General features: G+C 38.0%; 3 protein-coding genes across 3 annotated transcripts; all 3 read left to right on the top strand.

Annotated features, from left to right (window-relative positions):
• The first annotated feature begins 2,135 nt into the window (after positions 1-2,135).
• Positions 2,136-3,086, top strand: LOC103066895 (olfactory receptor 6X1-like). Its single transcript, XM_007444565.1, has one exon. The coding sequence runs from the start codon at positions 2,136-2,138 to the stop codon at positions 3,084-3,086; it is 951 nt and encodes a 316-aa protein (XP_007444627.1).
• Positions 3,087-7,291: 4,205 nt separating this feature from the next.
• Positions 7,292-8,242, top strand: LOC107326642 (olfactory receptor 6X1-like). The gene has a single exon (XM_015891065.1). It carries the CDS (start codon positions 7,292-7,294, stop codon positions 8,240-8,242), a length of 951 nt encoding a protein of 316 aa, XP_015746551.1.
• A 6,202-nt stretch (positions 8,243-14,444) lies between these two features.
• LOC107326641 (olfactory receptor 6X1-like) lies at positions 14,445-15,395 on the top strand. Its single transcript, XM_015891064.2, has one exon. It carries the CDS (start codon positions 14,445-14,447, stop codon positions 15,393-15,395), a length of 951 nt encoding a protein of 316 aa, XP_015746550.2.
• Positions 15,396-21,816: the final 6,421 nt, after the last annotated feature.

Below are 21,816 nucleotides of genomic sequence, written 5' to 3'. Positions count from 1 at the left end.
GATATTTATTGGAATTGAGAGACAAATCTCTAGAGATGGGACCTCACCTTTCTGTGGAAAATTGAGTGCTGCTTCAGTGAAGGGTTTACATTTTCTCTTTTTGCAGTTGAAGAGGAGTTTTAATTAGACCAACAATAAAAGTTTTGCAAAGTTTGTCCATGTTGGATTGCCTCCAGAGGACCTCCAGAGGACCTCTTATCTTGGGATGCCACTTGAAATCTGGCCCCAATGATATCAACCTTGAGTATAATCTAGATATAGTGCATGGATACTCATGGGAAATTAAAGGCAAATATCCTTAGAGACTGCATCCCAAGGTTCTGTAGAGAATCCGTAAATAAACTTTCTATGACACAATCTGCTCTATCTTCCTTAAACTGTAAGCAAAATAGGTTTCAAGAAGTCTACAATTTTTTCCCCAACGTTTGATGTATTATTTTCCAAGATTCTTCAAAACACTGTCTTGCTGAATGGATAGAGAGATGGGGTGAAAGGCACTTGGAGAAGACAAGGCAGCTAAAGAAGGAAGAACAAATCAAGGTAAATGTGGAGAGATCTTTAGGTCCATGTTTTATAGAACGAGCGCATGGAACAGAATTTCACTGCAGAAGTAATGATGACTTACTAGCATACGCACATATCCACCCACAGAGAGAAACAACTTGGTTTTTCTATTTGTATAGCCATCAATTTAGTTTCGTGTCCATTATCTAAATTACGGTATTATAGATCATGTTTCTTATGGTATAGAGGTATAGTCAAACAATTCATGAGGGAAAAGGTTTGTGGTTAATAACCTGGGCAGGAGAAGCGATTAGGCCCATCCGTCACTGCTGAGGTCTTGAGTTGCTATTTCCACAAAAGTTTGGGTGTGTGCTGTGGAAATGTATTCCTTGTGTTTTTTTATACATGGGGAAGGACAAAATCCAGGTCATTCTGGGACCATGGAGAGAAAGGAATTGGCCTGAATTATTTTTCAAGTCATCTCTATTGGTGGATGCTTTGGGTGACCATAACAGAATCCCATTGTGTCTATCAGGTGGGTTTACTTTATTTTTCCTTGAGAATCTCAGATAATATCCTCTTGGCTTTTTATCAGAGTCTTCCATCCTTTCTTTAGTCTTTCCAAATAATTTGGCTTCACTAAATCATTCACCACTTCTCTCTTCATTTGCTCTCAACACCCTCTCTCTGCTCCATGTCTTCTACAAATATTCTTCTTTTTTTAATCATCATTTTTTCTATCAGACTCCATATTTTGCTTTTCAGCATGTTATTGCTCTCTTCTTTAGATAACTAATGATGTAAAGAGTGTTTCTGCCCAGAGGTATGGGACTCTGTCATCTCAGAATTCCTATGTTCCCAAGTTCCATTTTCTATCAAAATATTTACCTCTAAAGTACAACTTCCAAAAATGTCATTATATATTTAAGAATCCACAAATGACCTCTTATTTTATGAAAGTGGCCAATTTCACACATCACACTAAGCTATTATAGTATTCCTTTCTTTTCTTTTTTTTAGGCTCATGTTTTGTGTGATTCCAGCAATGGGCCTTTAGAAATCATAATTGATATACAATTTTTTTTTTGTCTGCGCTCAGTCATTGCTGACCCTGCAGTGACTGCTTGGATGAGTCCTTGCAGTTTTCAAGGCAATTGTTTTTCAGAAGTGGTTTGCCAGAGCCTCCTTCCTAGAGCAATTCCCAGCTGGCGAGCGCAGGAGGTGGGGTTTCCAATGCTTCGCGCCCTTTTCGGGCGCCTGTGGTTTTTCGCGCTTACCGGCAACTGCTCCTGACTCCTTTTTGCAAGGCGCCACCAGCATTTTTCCTCCCACCGGAGTGAGAGTACCCATTTATCTACTCACGTGAGTTTTCAACCTGTTGGGTAGACAGGAACTGGGGAGGAAACAGGACCTCACCCTGTTTAACGCGAAGGCTGGACTTGAACCGCTGAAGCGTCGACCATTTCTGGCCGGCAACTTTCACAACTTTCCTTAATTAACTGTGAAAATCCAGTGTTATGTTCTCTGTGTTGCAATCACAATTGGAGTGTCTGAAAAATGTGTTTAGAAATGTAGCTAAATCTTGTTTCAATGACGATTCATATCTTCTCTTTTTGTAACAGAAGGGGATGATGAATTTGACCAACTGTACAAGAGCAACTGAATTTATTCTTGTTGGATTGCCAAGTGTTTCAGGAATGGAAAACATGATGTATGCTAGTGTCTTTGTGCTCTACCTCCTGTGTCTGATGGGCAATGGGCTCATCATCATGATTGTAATTGTGGACCACCATCTCCAGAAGCCCATGTATTTCTTCCTTAGCAACCTTTCTTTCATTGACATTGGACACACCACAGCCTTTATTCCTAAACTGCTGGTCAATTATCTCTCTGCTAGCAATTCCATCTGTTTCTATTGCTGTGTAATACAGTTGTCCTTCTATTTCCTTTTTGGGGTCACGGAATTTTTTATCATCACTTTGATATCCCTGGACAGATACGTAGCCATTTGCCATCCTTTGAGGTATGCCATTATCATGACTTCTGGGGTCTGCCTTAAACTGGCAGTAGCAGCCTGGTTTGGAGGCTTTTTCTCCATTCTTTGTCAACTAGTAATGATTGGAAACCTACCCTTCTGCACCTCCAACATTATCAATCATTTCTTTTGTGATGTGGGACCTGTGTTGAAGATTGCAGGAGGAGATATACATGTCATTGAAGCCCTTGGCTTCCTAGTTACTGTGGTTATTATTATGTCTTCCCTGCTTTTCACCCTCATTTCTTACCTCTTCATCATCTGCACCATTCTCCGAATGCCTTCAAACACCAGACAGCAGAGGGCCTTTTCTACCTGTGCTTCCCATCTGATTGTCGTCACCATTTTCTATGGGTCAGTCTTTTTTGTCTACTTAAGACCTACGGTCAAGAACTCTTCCTTTGGCGTAATCAAGTCTGTTTCTGTGGTGAATAGTATAGTTGCTCCAGTGCTAAATCCCTTTATTTACACCATTAGGAACAATGAGGTAAAAGAAGCTGTGTGGAAAACATTAAGAAAAAACATTCCAGCTTTCCCTAAAATCTAAACATACAGCTGTGTGGAGAAGCAATCCTATGGTTCAGTTTGAGGAGTGGATGGTACAATTCAGAGATATGGTACCATTATTTTAGCTTGCCTAACTCATAAGGATGGAAGAAGCAGGAGGCCAAAGCTCCTAGCCCAGTGTTGGAAACTATGATACTAGCACCCATTTCTTCAATCAAAGTTGAATCCCAGGAAGTATTTATATTGGAAAGACAGCTTTTGAATGTTCTTCATTCATGATGAAAAAATATGAGTTTTCTTATTAATCTTTATGAGCAGTAGTATTGATTTACTTTGTGGATTCCTTGGTTTAGAACTCTGACCTCTGGGATCAATTTGTACCCTTTGGACTTCCTAGTGTAGTTTATTGAAGGAACATCACTGGAATCAGAGAAGCCGTAATATGATGGTTTTAAAAATGCAAGAGATGAGTTTTGATGCGTCAGTGGTTCATAATATCTTTTAGATTCCAATCTTTCCATAAAGCATCATGACCATGAATGAAAAGTCACTTTTTAAGGTATTTGGAGGTCTCCATCTTTCATGTTCAGAGAGATGGAGCTTCAAGTCCTGTTGATTTTGAGGATGATAAGGAAGAAAGTCTCCTTTTTCAGAAGTGGGAGACAGAATTTGGCAATTCCCCAAATTCCACAAATGTTCTGAGCAGAGCAAATTAGAATTGGAGATCCATGGTTGCATATCTCATTTGCAACTTTTTTGCATGTATTGATTTTCTATCTGATAGAATCTCCACCCCCCCCCCCCTTATTTTAGCTTTACATTTAAATCACCCTCTGCAGTCTGGTGCCACGCAAACATCCTAGGCCGGTGACTGCCATAATTCTAGGTCAGAATGGACAAATACTCCTGGAACATCCTCCTTATGATAAAATTTTGTTTTGTTTTTCCTAGCTTGGCTTCTCTCATTTTCTCACTTTTGTGGTCATTTCAAATCTGCTTTGTTGAATAATATTTTAAATTATTAACTCAAGTTAATAAGAATTCTGGCACATCTTTCATCAAATATCTGCCTTGTTCATTAGCTTGATCATACAGCTTTTGTTCCTGATTTCCTTAAACGAATGTATCCTTCAATGTGATATTGATGAATATACACAATTTTATAGATATTTCCTAAATTTTCTTTGCTTTTATTCTGGTTGAAATGCAAAGAGGAATATACTGTAATCTGAATAGCTACATTTTCTTTTTGTTTTGGCTCAGACTGGCAACATTATGTTAGTTGACCATTAAATGGAGACTGATTTATACTTTCTCTTGTGTATCAAGCTGCTGAAGGAAGTCATCAAGGGCATTTCCCAGTTGGGCCCTTGGGCATCTGGTCTCTTCGGACAAGCTGGTATATTTTGTTCTTTGTTATACAATGAGTATATAACACTACATGTAAGAAAATAAAACAATCTCTCTTTTGTCCATAGAATTTATCCAGTTGATTGAGGTATATTATTTGCAATACAGATGAATCAAGGGGAGGTGGGGGTGGACAAAACATTGAATGCATCATAATTTCATACACTATATGACACAATTATGTACAATACATCATTGAATGATAACTTCACAATGCACAGGGCATGATTTTGGTGTCCTTGTAATGATGACCAAATATGCTGGCTAGGGAATTCTGGGAGTTAAAATCCACACATCTTAAAGTTGCCTGGTTTGAAAGACACTTTACGAAAATGTAAAACTTCTGATTCCCTAAATAAACTTGCTCCCCCTCCACACCACCTGAATGGGATTCCAGATATGCAGGCTGTGAGGATGCTACAGTCAAAGTCTTCAGCTTGAATTGTGTGGGAAAATCTATCTATCTATCTATCTATCTATCTATCTATCTATCTATCTATCTATCTATCTATCTATCTATCTATCTATCTATCCATCTATCCATCTATCCATCTATCCATCTATCCATCTATCCATCTATCCATCTATCCATCTATCCATCTATCTATCTATCTATCTATCTATCTATCTATCTATCTATCTATCTATCTATCTATCTATCTATCTATCATCTGTCTGTCTGTCTGTCTGTGTCTATCTATCTATCTATCTATCTATCTATCTATCTATCTATCTATCTATCTATCTTGTCCCCACCCATCTCCCCCCAATGGGGGACTCTGGGCGGCTCACAACATATTAAAACAATAACTAAAGATACAATTAAAATTTATAACAGCACACATTTACAAAAATAAAAGGAAAAAAATGAATGGGGAAAAAGGGAGAGTGGGAAGAAAATCCCTCCAATCAGTTCCTTCCCTCTGTTATTAAGACTTTAAAGAGTCTTTGAAGACTCAATAATATATAGAAGTTTTGCATTTCTAGGAATGGTACTTGGAATTTGCTCAAAATGAAACCAGGCATATTTCATTTTGATTCAAAATGATGTATTCTGGCTATAGTCTTTGGATATCTATTGGAATTGAGAGACAAATATCTCTAAAGATGGTACCTCAACTTTCTGTGGAAAATTAAGTACTGCATCAGAGAAGGGTTTACATCTTCTCTTTTTGCAGTTGAAGAGGAGTGTGAATTAGACCAACAATAAAAGTGTTGCAAAGATTGTCCATGTTGGATTGCCTCCAGAGGACCTCCAGAGGACCTCCTATCTTGGGATGCCACTTGAAGTTTGGCCCCAATGATATCAACCTTGAGTACATTCTAGCTATAGTGCATGGATACTCATGGGAAATTAAAGGCAAATATCCTTAGAGACTACATCCCAAGGTTCTGTAGAGAATCAGTAAATAAACTTTCTATGACACAGTCTGCTCTATCTTCCCTAAACAGTAAGGAAAATAATATTTCAAGAAGTCTACAATTTTTCCCCCCAACACATGAAGTATCATTTTCTGAGGTTCTTCAAAACACTGCCTTGATGAATGGCTAGCGAGATGGAATGAAAGGCATTTGGAGAAAATAAGGAAGGTAATGAAGTATGAACAAATCTGGTAAAGGTGGAGAGATCTTTAGGTCCATGTTTTATGGAATGAATATCTGAAACAGAATTTCACAGCAGAAGTTCTTATGACTTACTGGCATACCAACATTCACCTACAGAGAGAAACGACTTGGCTTTTCTATTTCTGTAGTCCTCGATTTATTTGCATCTCCATTATCTAAATTACGTTACTATTGATTTTGTTTCTTATGGTATAGAGATACAGGCAAACAAGCCATGGTGGCAATAAAATTGTGCAGAATAATCTGGGCAGGAAAAGCGGTTAAGCCCTTCCATCATTGCTGAGGTCTTGTTGTTTCCACAAAAAATTGAGTCTGTGGTATGGAAATGTATTCCTTATATTTTTACCTACAAAGGGAAGGACAAAATCCAGGTCATTCTGGGACAATAGAGAGAAAGGAATTGACCTAGTGTATTTTTCAAACCATCTCTATTGGTGGATGCTTTGAGTGACCATACATGTATCCCATTGTCTCTGCCAGGTGAGTTTATATTATTTTTTCATGAGAATCTTAGATAATATTCTCTTGCCTGCATAACACAGTCTTCCATCTTTTTGTTACTCTTTTCCAATAATTTGGCTTGACTAAATCATTCCTCACTTGTCTCTTCATTTGCTCTGAACCACCTATTTTCAGACCATCCATGTCATCCACAAATATTCTTCCTTTTTTTAATCATCATTTTTCTCTCACACGTCATATTTTTTTTCAGCATTTTATTGCTCCCTTCTTTGGATAAATAATGATGTCAAGAGTGTTTCTGCCCAGTGGTATGGGACTCGGTCATCTCAGAAGTCCTAAGTTCCCAAGTTCTGTTTTGTATCAAAATATACACCTCCAGAATACCACTTCCAAAAATGTCATTATATATTTAAGAATCCACAAATGACCTCTAAATTTACCGAAGTGGCCAATTTCACAAATCACACTAAGCTATACTAATGTTTCTTTGGTTTTAGCCTCATGTTTTGTGTGATTCTAGTAATGGACCTTTATAAATAATAAATTATATTCAAATATCTATCTTTAAAGGTTTCATTAAACAACCATAGTTATGAACAGCTTTCATTAACTTGATGCGAAAATCCAGTCTTACGTCCTCTGTGAGGCAATCCCCATATTGCTATATGAAATCTGTGTTTAGAAATGTAGCTAAATCTTGATTCAATGAAGATTCTGTCTCTTCTCTCTTTCAGACAGAAAAAGAACATGAATTGGACCAACTGCACAAGAGTCACTGCATTTATCCTTGTGGGATTGCCAAGAGTTAGGGGAATGGAAGGTGTGATGCATGCCGGTATCTTTGTGCTCTACCTCCTGTGTCTCATGGGCAATGGACTCATCATTGTAATGGTAATTGTGGACCACCGTCTCCAGAAGCCCATGTATTTCTTCCTTAGCAACCTTTCACTCATTGACATTGGACACACCACCGTCTTTGTTCCTAAATTGCTGGTCAATTATCTGTCTGTAAAGAATTCCATTTGTTTATCCTGCTGTTTATCACAGTCTTTTTTTTATTTCCTTTTTGGTGTTACAGAATTTTTTATCATCACTTTGATATCCTTGGACAGATACATAGCCATTTGCCACCCTTTGAGATATGCCACTATCATGACATCTGGGGTCTGCCTTAAACTAGCAATAGCATCCTGGTTTGGAGGCTTTTTCTCCATTCTTTATCAGATAATAATTGTTGCTCACCTACCCTTCTGCACCTCCAATGTTATCAATCATTTCTATTGTGATGTGGGACCTTTGTTGAAGACTGCAGGAGGAGATATATATGTCGTGGAAGCCCTTGGCTTCCTAATTACGGTCCTTGTGGTTATGTCCTCCATGCTTTTCACCCTCATCTCTTATCTCTTCATCATTTCCACCATTCTCCGAATGCCTTCAACCACCAGGCAGCAGAGGGCCTTTTCTACGTGTGCTTCTCATCTGATTGTAGTCACCATTTTGTACAGCTCAGTCTTTTTTGTCTATCTAAGACCTACTTTCAAGAGCTCTTCCTTCAGTAAGATGAAGTCTGTTTCTTTGGTGAGTGCTATAGTTGTTCCAGTGCTCAATCCTTTCATTTACACGATTAGGAACCATGAAGTGAAAGAAGCAGTGTGGAAAGCATTAAGAAGAAAGACTCCAGGTTTCCCCAAAATCTAAACAGAGGCCTGTATGGAGAAGCAATCCTATGCTCCACGATGAAGTTTGGGAGATCTATCCATCAGAGATATTGTACCATTATTTTAGCTTGCCTAATTCATAAGGATGGAAGAAGAAGGGGGTCAATGCTGATAGCCCAGTGTTTGAAAGTATGATGCTAGCACCCATTGTTCAAGCAAGATTGAATCTCAGGAAAGGTTTATAATGCAATAACAGCTTATATGTGATATTTCTGGCTATATATATATTTACCAATATATTTCCTAAATCCTCCTCGCTTTAATTCTGTGTGACATGGAAAGAGGAATATAGTCTGAATAGCTACATATAGTCTGAATAGCTACATATAGTCTGAATAGCTACATATTTTTGGTGGTTTTGCTCAGATTTGCAAAATTATCTAAGCTGACCATTAAATGGAGACTGATTTACAATTTCTCTTGTATATCAAGCTGAAGAAGGAAATGATGTAGGGCATTTCCCAGTTGAGCACTTGGGCACCTGCTGACTTTGGAAAAGCTGGGATATTTTGCTCTTTGTCATACAATGACAACAATACTGTGTTTAACAAAATGAAATAATTTCTGTTTTGTACAATGGATTGATATTTATTATATGTCACTTTATGCCTCAGTTCTAAAAAATTGAGAGAGTTATAAAAACATATATATAGGGTAGATTGGGCTCCCCAGACAATGGATTCAAAAAGATGGATATTAGAATTTTCATGCTGGATTTGTAAGAATTTGGACGACTTACTGATGGACGTGATATGGTCAGTTGATCATTTAAGTATCTTTTGCAGATAGTGTATCAATGTATATGCATAGATTAAGGGGGAAATTTTTAAATGTTGAAGATGTTAATGTAATGTTGACTTATGTACCCCAGTTTAGAATTTAATTACCCACTTCTCCTGTGATGTCGGACCTGCATTCCAGAGTTCAGGACGAGATATAGGAGTCATTGAAGTACCTGGTTTTCTAGTTACGGTGGTTGGGATTATGAGCTCACTGCTTTTCACCCTCATTCCTTACCTCTTCGCAATTTGTACCGTTTGCAATGTGCATTTCTTATGGACCAGTCCTATTTGTCTATCTAAGACCTACTGTCAAGAACTCTTCCTTCAGTATGATGAAGTCTGTCCCCATATTGTGCCCAATGGTCTCATCTGTGCTAAATCCTTTCCTTTACACCATTAGGAACAATGAAGTCAAGGGTGCAGGGTGGAAACTTTTAGAAAGAAAGACTCCAGGTCTCCCAAATCTCATAGCTTGGGCCTTTGTTGAGAAGTGATGGAAAATGACTCTTTTGTCCTATTGAGAGCATCAAGGCTCGGAGCTTCAGAATCCACCTCCAAAGCTATTTGCAGGTCTTCTTTAACAAGCCTACCATAACAAATATGGGTGAAACATTGGTTAGCATGGTAGGTTACAAGTGGAAGTTTCTCTTGTCTTCAAGTGCAATTGTGTGATGATCCTATGATAAAAGGATTGTTGAGAGTCACCTCTGGCCTAGTCCTGTAAGGCATAAAACTAGCCATGTAGTGCCTGGCCACTAGGCATCTACTGGAATGACAGTTTTTCCATGCAATTCATTCTTGATGAAAGGGATATCCCTTTCTTATTTCTCTGAAAATTCATTTTTTTAGCTGGATTATTTGATTTGGAGAAGTGTGTGTTCATGTCCATTTTGATGAACAAATGACAGCCTATTATTTTTATATCGTATTTTTTTCAGATTAAATTATATTGAAAGATGTTCACTGGACTCAGAGAAGAAAACATAATATAAAAGATTAGGACTTCTGTCTTATTGCAAATTTGCAAGAGATGTACATTGATGCTGCCAATCATTAGTAATACCCTTTAGATATTGATCTGGACCTCAGCAACCCAAGATCATGACCTGGCATCAAAAGGATCTTTATGAGTTATTGAGTGGTCTCCATCATTCACAGTTGCATAGCAGCTTTATTTTCTGTTAAATTGGAGAGTTATGGAAAGAAATGGACCTTTCTTGGGTCAAACTGGGTGGACTATTCGAGCTCGTATGGTAAGTTCAACCATGATGTTTAGAGCAGTTCATTGAAATTGGAGGGGCATGGCCGTATATCTCATTTACAAACCTTCTCCCTGCATCCTTCCTTCTAATCAAAGGTTCATAAATACTCAGGTCTGATGGTACCTTGTTCCTCTTCTCATATTTCTACTCAAATTAACTCCCCCAATCTGGTGTCCTCCAAACAAGTTTGATTCAGGCATTGCAGAATTCTTCCTTCTGCATGAGCAAATCCTTCTTGGCTGAAAAAATAACCTGCTTAGAGTGATGGGGATCCTTTTTCTAATTTTCATTTCTCTTTTTCCCTTCTTTGGTGTATGTTTGAAATCCTGTTTTCTGGATTGGAGAACAGTTTTTGAAATAATGAATGAATGCTTTCCCCTGATGTAGCCTGTGTACATTTGCCTAACATTTCATTTCTGTAAAAAAAAAAAAAGTTCTCTAAAAGTATGTATACTTATCTATTATGTTCATATGAAAGATGTAATGTTTTATAAAAGAACTGTTGAATCTTACTTGTTTTTCATATGTGTAATGAAGGATGAACTGGTTATTTTTTTTTTTTAACTATTGGTTGAAAAATATAAGATTATCTAAGTATATACTCAGATGGAGACTGAATTTGCTTCTCCCCCATCTCTAGGTAATCACTGATGAAGATTGGGTCGTGGGTCATTCCATACCACTTGGGACATTAGGTTTATCCCAAGGCAATGACTTTGTATCATGATGTGTTTTCAATAAAGTCTGTTTCATAAGCCTTGTCCTTGGACTGCATTTCTTTGAAGTTCTGTATGCTAAACGTGTGTGGTAGACTGGTTGAAGTGTTGGACTGGAAATGGAGAGGCACAGGTTCAAGTCCCCAGTGGACATGGAAGCTCATGGCTGAGTTTGGGTCAGTCTGAAAGCGACCACTTGTGGGAAAATATTGGAGGGATATAAAACTGACAAAAGTAAAGCAGTCTCAACGTTCTTGGCCTCATGGTACCTGATGGTACCTCATTTGCACATAGGATGGGGTATCTGCACACCTTTCGCAATGATCAATTTTTTACGTGTAGAATAAATGGAACCCCGAAAATGGTAAGGGTGGGGAACAGAAAAAAGTGTCTGTCCTGGAGCAGATTAAAATGGAGAAACCTGACCATTAAAAAGGATCCTTGTATGGTGTAAGATTTTCAAGTCTATTTATTTTATCATTTTATTTTCCATCTGAACTGACTTACTCTGTCCATTCAAGGTCCCACGTTTCGTGACCTCCACTCTCAAGCAATATTCTTCCGCCACATAGAATTACATCATCATAAAACTGCAGAGATGGAAGTGGACATTTAGCCCACTGAATTCCACCTCCTGCTCCTATTTTGGTGGGAGAATAAAAACTTACGCACCCCAAAGAGATACAATCTAGACTCCAAATAATTACTGCCAGTCATGTGGAGTCACCATCTTCAATACAGATGAATCAAGGGGAGGTGGGGATGGACAAAATATTGAATGCATCATAATTTCATACACTATATGACACAATTATGTACAATACATCATTGGATGATAACTTCACAATGCACAGGGCATTGATTTTCGTGTCCTCATAAAGATGACCAAATATGCTGGCTAGGGAATTCTGGGAGTTAAAATCCACACATCTTAAAGTTGCCTGGTTTGAAAGACACTTTACGAAAATGTAAAACTTCTGATTCCCTAAATAAACTTGCTCCCCCTCCACACCACCTGAATGGGATTCCAGATATGCAGGCTGTGAGGATGCTACAGTCAAAGTCTTCAGCTTGAATTGCATGGGAAAATCTATCTATCTATCTATCTATCTATCTATCTATCTATCTATCTATCTATCTATCTATCTATCTACCTACCTACCTACCTACCTACCTACCTACCTACCTACCTACCTATCCATCCATCCATCCATCCATCCATCCATCCATCCATCCATCCATCCATCCATCCATCCATCCATCCATCTATCTATCTATCTATCTATCTATCTATCTATCTATCTATCTATCTATCTATCTATCTATCTATCTTGTCCCCACCCATCTCCCCCCAATGGGGGACTCTGGGCGGCTCACAACATATTAAAACAATAACTAAAGATACAATTAAAATTTATAACAGCACACATTTACAAAAATAAAAGGAAAAAAATGAATGGGGAAAAAGGGAAAGTGGGAAGAAAATCCCTCCAATCAGTTCCTTCCCTCTGTTATTTAGACTTTAAAGAGTCTTTGAAGACTCAATAATATATAGAAGTTCTGCATTTCTAGGATTGGTACTTGGAATTTGCTCAAAATGAAACCAGGCATATTTCATTTTGATTCAAAATGATGTATTCTGGCTATAGTCTGTGGATATTTATTGGAATTGAGAGACAAATATCTGTAGAGATGGTACCTCAACTTTCTGTGGAAAATTAAGTACTGCATCAGAGAAGGGTTTACAACTTCTCTTTTTGCAGTTGAAGAGGAGTGTGAATTAGACCAACAATAACAGTGTTGCAAAGATTGTCCATGTTGGATTGCCTCCAGAGGACCTCCAGAGGACCTCCTATCTTGGGATGCCACTTGAAGTTTGGCCCCAATGATGTCAACCTTGAGTACCTTCTAGGTATAGTGCATGGATACCCATGGGAAGTTAAAGGCAAATATCCTTAGAGACTGCATCCCAAGGTTCTGTAGAGAATCAGTAAATAAACTTTCTATGGCACAATCTGCTCTATCTTCCCTAAACAGTAAAGAAAATAATATTTCAAGAAGTCTACAATTTTCCCCCCCAACACATGAAGTATAATTTTCTGAGGTTCTTCAAAACACTGCCTTGAAGAATGGATAGAGAGATGGAGTGAAAGGGATTTGAAGAAAATAAGGCAGGTAATGAAGTATGAAGAAATCAAGGTAAAGGTGGAGAGATCTTTAGGTCCATGTTTTGTAGAATGAGCACATGGATCAGAAGTTCACTGCAGAAGTTGTTATGACTTACTGGCATACCAACATTCACCTACAGAGAGAAACGACTTGGCTTTTCTATTTCTGTAGTCCTCGATTTATTTGCATCTCCATTATCTAAATTACGTTACTATTGATTATGTTTCTTATGGTATAGAGATACAGGCAAACAAGCCATGGTGGCAATAAAATTGTGCAGAATAATCTGGGCAGGAAAAGCGGTTAAGCCCTTCCATCATTGCTGAGGTCTTGTTGTTTCCGCAAAAAATTGAGTCTGTGGTATGGAAATGTATTCCTTATATTTTTACCTACAAAGGGAAGGACAAAATCCAGGTCATTCTGGGACAATGGAGGGAAAGGAATTGACCTAGTGTATTTTTCAAACCATCTCTATTGGTGGATGCTTTGAGTGACCATACATGTATCCCATTGTCTCTACCAGGTGAGTTTATATTATTTTTTCATGAGAATCTTAGATAATATTCTCTTGCCTGCATAACACAGTCTTCCATCTTTTTGTTACTCTTTTCCAATAATTTGGCTTGACTAAATCATTCCTCACTTGTCTCTTCATTTGCTCTGAACCACCTATTTTCAGACCATCCATGTCATCCACAAATATTCTTCCTTTTTTTAATCATCATTTTTCTATCACACGTCATATTTTGTTTTCAGCATTTTATTGCTCCCTTCTTTGGATAAATAATGATGTCAAGAGTGTTTCTGCCCAGTGGTATGGGACTCGGTCATCTCAGAAGTCCTAAGTTCCCAAGTTCCATTTTGTATCAAAATATAAACCTCTAGACTACAATTTCCAAAAATATCGTTATATATTTCAGGTTTCACAAATGACCTCTAAATTTACCGAAGTGGCCAATTTCACACATCACACTAAGCTGTAGTAATGTTTCTTTGGTTTTAGCCTCATTTTTTGTTTGATTTTAGTAAAGGGACTTTATATATAAGAAATTATATTGAAATATCTATCTTTAAAGGTTTCATTAAACAACCATAGCTATGCACAGCTTTCATTAACTTGATGCGAAAATCCAATCTTACGTTCCCTGTGTTGTAGTCCCCATATTGCTGTATGAAATCTGTGTTTAGAAATGTGGGTAAATCTTCTTTCAGTGAAGATTCTGTCTCTTCTCTCTTTCAGACAGAAGAAGAACATGAATTGGAGCAACTGCACAAGAGTCACTGCATTTATCCTTGTGGGATTGCCAAGAGTTAGGGGAATGGAAGGTGTGATGCATGCCGGTATCTTTGTGCTCTACCTCCTGTGTCTGATGGGCAACGGGCTCATCATTGTGATGGTAATTGTGGACCACCATCTCCAGAAGCCCATGTATTTCTTCCTTAGCAACCTTTCGCTCATTGACATTGGACACACCACCGTCTTTGTGCCTAAATTGCTGGTCAATTATGTTTCTGCGAAGGATTCCATTTGTTTCGCCTGCTGCATAACACAGTATTTTTTTTATTTCCTTTTTGGAATTACAGAATTTTTTATCATCTCTTTGATATCCCTGGACAGATACATAGCCATTTGCCACCCTTTGAGATATGGCACTATCATGATTTCTGGGGTCTGCCTTAAACTAGCAATAGCATCTTGGTTTGGGGGTTTTTTCTGCCTTCTGTATACTACAATAAAAGTACCAAATCTACCCTTTTGCACCTCCAACATTATAAATCATTTCTTTTGTGATTCGGGACCTGTGTTGCAGGTTGCAGGAGGAGATATACAGGTGATTGAAGCCCTTGGCTTCCTAATTACTGTCCTTGTGGTTATGTCCTCCATGCTTTTCACCCTCATCTCTTATCTTTTCATCATTTCCACCATTCTCCGAATGCCTTCAACCTCGGGACAGTGGAGGGCCTTTTCTACGTGTGCTTCCCATCTGATTGTTGTCACCATTTTGTATGGCTCAGTCTTTTTTGTCTATTTAAGACCTACCTTCAAGAACTCCTCCTTCAGTAAGATGAAGTCTGTTTCTTTGGTGAGTGCTATAGTTGTTCCGGTGCTCAATCCTTTCATTTACACCATTAGGAACCATGAAGTGAAAGAAGCAGTTTGGAAAACACTAAGAAAAAAGACTCCAGGTTTCCCCAAAATCTAAACAGAGACCTGCATGGAGAAGCAATCCTATGCTCCAGGATGGACATTGGGTGAACTATCCATCAGAGATATTGTACCATTATTTTAGCTTGCCTAATTCCTCCATAAGGATGGAAGAAGCAGGAGCTCAATGCTGATAGCCCAGTGGTTGAAAGTACGATGCTAGCACCTATTGTTCAGTCAAGATTGAATCTCAGGAAGGGTTTATAATGCAATGACAGCTTATATGTGATATTTATGGTTATATACACTTTTACTTATATATATCCTAAATCTTCCTCGCTTTTATTCTGAATGAATGGCATGGTGAAATACAAAGAGTAATACAATCTGAATATCTATCTTTTTGTTTTGGAGCTTCAGCTAAGACCTGCAACGTTATGTAAGTTGACCATTAAATGGAGACCAATTTACAATTTCTCTTGTATATGAAGTGGATGAAGGAAGTGATCAAGGGCATTTCCCAGTTGACCACTTGGGCACCCGTTGACTTCGGACAAGCTGGGATATTTTGCTCTTTGTCATGCAATGAAGAAATAATACCTTGTGTAAGAATATAAAATAATCTCTCTTTTGTCCACAGGAATATGTCCAGTGGATTGAGATTTTTCATTTGCCACCTTATGCCAGAGTTATAAAAAATTGGGAGAGTTATTAAATTTTTTACATGGGGTGCATTGGGCTCCCCATAGAATGCATTAGAAATGATGGGCATTAGCATTTTCATCATGGAGATGTAGGAAATTGGAGATTTTATTGACCCACCTGATATGGTCATCTGATCATTTAATCACTTTTGGGGTTAGCATATTAATATATATTAGTAGATTAATGGGGAATTTTTTAAATGTTGAAGATGCTAATGTAATGTTGACTTATATACAACTGTTTGGACTTTGACTGCCCATTTCTCCTGTGATGTGGGACCTGTATGGAAGAGTGCAGGAGGAGATATAGGAATCATTGAAGTACCTGGTTTTCTAGTTAGGGTGGTTGGGACTAAACCTCCCTGCTTTTCACCCTCATTCCTTACCTCTTTGTGATTTCCACCACTCTGAATGTCTTTAACCACCAGACATCAGATGTCTTCTGCACCTGTGTTTCTCATCTGATTGTAGTCTGCATTTTGTATGGGTCAGTCTGTTTTGTCAATTTAAAACCTACTATCAAGTTCTACTGAGTAAGCATGATGTAGTCTCTCTATATATTGTACAGAGTGGTCACCCTGGTGCTAGATACCTTCATTTACACCAGTAGGAACCATGAAGTCATGGATGCAGTGTGGACACTTTTAGAAAGGAAGACTCTAGGTCTCCCAAATCTCTTAGCATAGGTGTTTGTTGAGAAGTGATGGAAAATGACTCTATTTTTCTATTGAAGATATCAAGGCTCAGAGCTTCAGAATCCACCTCCAAAGCTATTGTGCAGCTCTTCTTTAACAAGCCTACCACAACAAAGATTGATTAAACAGTGGTTAACATGGTAGGTTACAAGTAGAAGTTTCTCTTGTCTTCATGTGCAATTGTGTGATGATGCTATGATAAAAGGATTGTTGAGAGTCACCTCTGGCCTAGTCCTGCAAGGCATAAAACTAGCCATGTACTGCCTGGTCACTAGCCATCTACTGGAATGACAGGTTTTCAATGCAATTCATGCTTGATGAAAGGGATATCCCTTTCTTATTTCCCTGCAAATTCATTTTTTTAGCTGGATTACTTGATTTGGAGAAGTGTGTATTCATGTCCATTTTGATGAACAAATGACAGCCTATTTTTTAAAAAGATTATATTTTATCAAAAGCTGTTCCCTGGACTCAGAGAAGAAAGCTTAATATAAAAGTTTAGGACTTCTCTCTTATTGCAAATATGGGAGAGATGTCCATTGATGTTGCCGATCATTAGCAATACCCTTTAGATATTGATCTGGACCTCAGCAACCCAAGATCATGACCTGGCATCAAAAGGATCTTTATGAGTTATTGAGTGGTCTCCATCATTCACAGTTGCAGAGCAGCTTTATCTTCTGTTAAATCGGAGAGTTACGGAAAGAAATGGACCTTCCTTGGGTCAAACTGGGTGGGCTATTTGAGCTCGTATGGTAAGTTCAACCATGTTGTTTAGAGCAGTTCATTGAAATTGGAGTCACATGACCATATATCACATTTACAAACCCTCTGCCTGCATCCTTCCTTCTAATCAAAGGTTCATAAATACTCAGGTCTGATGGTACCTTGTTCCTCTTCTCATATTTCTACCCAAATTAACTCCCCCAATCTGGTGTCCTCCAAACAAGTTTGATTCAGGCATTGCAGAATTCTTCCTTCAACATGAGCAAATCCTTCTTGGCTGAAAAAAGAACCTGCTTCCTGTTGTGATAAAAATGAATCTTTGGGTGAAAAAGACAAGTTTTTAGAGGCCTCAGATGAATGGGATTGCCTTAATAAGATTGAAACATAAAGGCATGTGGTAGCATCCTTGAAGCTGATGTGAACCAGGCCAGTTGTAAACTCCTTATCACAAACATCCCCATAGCAACCTAGGCATCTGTCCTGAGGTAGGATGCCTTCTTCCTGGCATTTGGCACCTTGAACTAATTTGTGTCTTCTTTTCTGTGACACTATTGTTTTACTAGGAGATAACAGATAACAGAAGGGCAGAGAGTAACTTGAGAAGTATTGCTTATTTAGGTGTGCCTGCATCATCATATGAATCTGTATGCGTATGCGTTTCTTTTCCCTTCCCCTTTTTGTAGAACTGTATAAATATCAGAGCATCCATTTTGCCTGTAGGGGAGTGCCTCCCACTAACTTCTGGTGGGGTCCCCCTCCAGTATGTAATGCTCAATAAACACTGCAGTGAAGCCTTGATTATTCTGCATTTGTGTCCTGCGTTTTGATCCCACACTGTGATGGGGATCCTTTTTCTACGTTTCACTTCTCTTTTCCCCTTCTTTGGTGTATATTCGAAATCCTGTTTTCTGGATTGGAGAACAGTTTTTGAAATAATGAATGAACGCTTTCCCCTAATGTAGCCTGCATATACCCGCCTAACATTTCATTTCTGTAAAAAAAAAAAAAAAAAAAGTTCTCTAAAAGTATATATACTTATCTATTATGTTCATATGAAAGATGTAATTTTTTAATAAAAGAACTGTTGAATCTTACTTCTTTTCATTTGTGTAATGAGATATGAATAGGTAATTTTTCTTTTTACCTATTGGTTCAAAGATAAAACGTTATGCAAGTATACCCTTAGATGGAGGGTCAATTTCTTCCTTCCCCATCTCTAGGTAATCATTGATGAAGATTGGGTGGTGGGTCATTCCATACCACTTGGGACATTAGGTTTATCCCAAGGCAATGACTTTGTATCATGATGTGTTTTCAATAAAGTCTGTTTCATAAGCCTTGTCCTTGGACTGCATTTCTTGGAAGTTCTGTATGCTAAACGTCTGTGGTAGACTGGTTGAAGTGTTGGACTGGGAATAGAGAGGCACAGGTTCAAGTCCCCAGTGTACATGGAAGCTCATGGCTGAGTTTGGGTCAGTCACATACCTGAAAGCGACCACTTCCTGTGGGAAAATATTGGAGGGATATAAAACTGACAAAAGTAAAGCAGTCTCAACGTTCTTGGCCTCATGCTACCTGAGTAGCATCATTTGCACATAGGATGGGGTATCTGCACAGCTTTTCCAATGATGAATTTTCTACGTAGAGAATAAGTGGAACCCCGAAAATGGTAAGGGTGGGGAACAGAAAAAAGTGTCTGTCCTGGAGCAGAGTAAAATGGAGAAACCTGACCATTAAAAAGGATCCTTGTATGGTGTAAGATTTTCAAGTCTATTTATGTTATCATTTTATTTTCCATCTGAACTGACTTACTCTGTCCATTCAAGGTCCCACATTTTGTGACCTCCACTCTCAAGCCACATAAAATTACATCATCATAAAACACCATAAAATGGCCCCTTCCAACTTTGGATGTTGGAAGGGGACATTTAGGCTACAGAATTCCACCTCTTGCTCCTATTTTGGTGGAAGAATAAAAGCTTAAGCACCCCAAAGAGATACAATCTAGACTCCAGATAATTACTGCCAGTCATGAGGGTCACCATCTTCAATACAGATGAATCAAGGGGAGGTGGGGGTGGACAAAACATTGAATGAATCATAATTTCATACACTATATGACACAATTATGTATAGTACATCATTGAATGATAACTTCACAAAGCACAGGGTATGATTTTGGTGTCCTCAGAATTATGAGCCAATATGGTGGCTGAGGAATTCTGGGAGTTGAAGTCCCCACATCTTAAAGTTACCAGGTTTGAAAGACATTTACTAAAATGTAAAACTTCTGATTCCCTAAATAAACTCCCCCTCACACACCCAAACCACCTGAATGGGATTTCAAATATGAAAGCCGTGAGGATGCTACAGTCAAAGTCTTCACCTTGAATTGCATGGGAAAATGAATGGGGAAAAAGGGAAAGTGGGAAGAAAATCATTCTTGGACATCACCTCCAATCAGTTCCTTCCCTGTTTTATTTAGACTGCATTTCTAGAAATGGTACTTGGAATTTGCTCAAAATAAATGCAGACATGATTCATTTCGATTCAAAACGATATATTCTGGGTATAGTTTGTGGATATTTATTGGAATTGAGAGACAAATATCTCTAGAGAGGGTACCTCACCTTTCTGTGGAAAATTAAGTGCTGCATCAGTGAAGGGTTTACATTTTCTCTTTTTGCAGTTGAAGAGGAGTGTTAATTAGACCAACAATAAAAGTGTTGCAAAGATTGTCCATGTTGGATTGCCTCCAGAGGACCTTCTATCTTGGGATGGCACTTGAAATTTGGTCCCAATGATATCAACCTTGAGTACATTCTAGCTATAGTGCATGGATACTCATGGGAAATTAAAGCAAATATCCTTAGAGACTGCATCCCAAGTTTCTGTAGAGAATCAGTAAATATACTTTCTATGTCACAATCTGCTCTATCTTCCTTAAATTCCTACCATTTAATATTTTTGCTACAAAAAATATTTTTCAGGAAGTCTACAATTTTTTCCCCCAACACGTGCTCCATCGTTTTCCGAGGTTCTTCAAAACACTGTCATCATGAATACATAGAGAAATTGAGTGAAAGGCACTTGGAGAAGACAAGGCAGCTAATTAAGGAAGTACAAGTCAAGGTAAATGTGGAGAGATGTGCATGTTTTATGGAATGAGCACATGGGTCAGAATTTCACTGCAGAAGTAATGATGACTTACTAGCATACACACATATCCACCCACAGAGAGAAACAACTTGGTTTTTCTATTTGTATAGCCATCAGTTTACTTACGTGTCCATTATCTAAATTACGGTATTATAGATCATGTTTCTTATGGTATAGAGATAAAGGCAAACAATTCATGAGGGAAAAAGTTTGTGGTTAATAACCTGGGCAGGAGAAGCAAAGGCCCATCCATCACTGCTGAGGTCTTGAGTTGCTATTTCCACAAAAGATTTGGTGTGTCCTGTGGAAATGTATTCCTTGTGTTTTTTCATACATGGGGAAGGACAAAATCCAGGTCATTCTGGGACCATGGAGAGAAAGGAATTGGCCTGAATTATTTTTCAAGTCATCTCTATTGGTGGATGCTTTGGGTGACCATAACAGAATCCCATTGTCTCCATAAGGTGGGTTTACATTATTTTTCCTTGAGAATCTCAGATAATATCCTCTTGTCTGCATATTATAGTCTTCCATCCTTTCTTCAGTCCTTCTGAATAATTTGGCTTCACTAAATCATTCACCACTTCTCTCTTCATTGGCTCTCAACACCCTCTCTCTGCTCCATGTCGTCTAGAAATATTCTTCTTTTTTTAATCATTATTTTTTTAATCAGACTCCATATTTTGCTTTAGGCATTTTATTGCTCTCTTCTTTAGACATCTAATGATGTAAAGAGTGTTTCTGCACAGAGGTGTGGGACTCTGTCATCTCAGAATTCCTAAGTTTCCAAGTTCCATTTTGTATCAAAATATTTACCTCTAAACTACAACTTCCAAAAACGTCATTATATATTTACGAATCCACAAATGACCTCTTATTTCATGGAAGTGGCCAATTTCACACATCACACTAAGCTATAATAGTGTTTCTTACTTTTTTTTTTAGCCTCATGTTTTGTGGGATTCCAGTAATGGGACATTGGATATCATATCTGATATTCAAGTATTTATATCTAAATGTCTTATTCAACTATATAGCAATGCACAACATTCTTTAATTAGATGTAAAAATCAAGTGTTATATTCTTTGTGTTGCAATCACAATTGGAATGTATGAAAAAATGTGTTTAGAAATGTAGCTAAATCTTGTTTCAATGACGATTCCATATCTTCTCTTTTTGTAACAGAAGGGGATG

This window comes from Python bivittatus, unplaced genomic scaffold, assembly GCF_059951505.1.
Source record: "Python bivittatus isolate LINGU-HERP-01145 unplaced genomic scaffold, Pbiv_v1 ctg000430_np1212, whole genome shotgun sequence".
Classification (NCBI taxonomy): domain Eukaryota; kingdom Metazoa; phylum Chordata; class Lepidosauria; order Squamata; family Pythonidae; genus Python; species Python bivittatus.
Note: the sequence above shows the minus strand (reverse complement) of the source record. Positions and strands in the feature narration are given on the sequence as shown.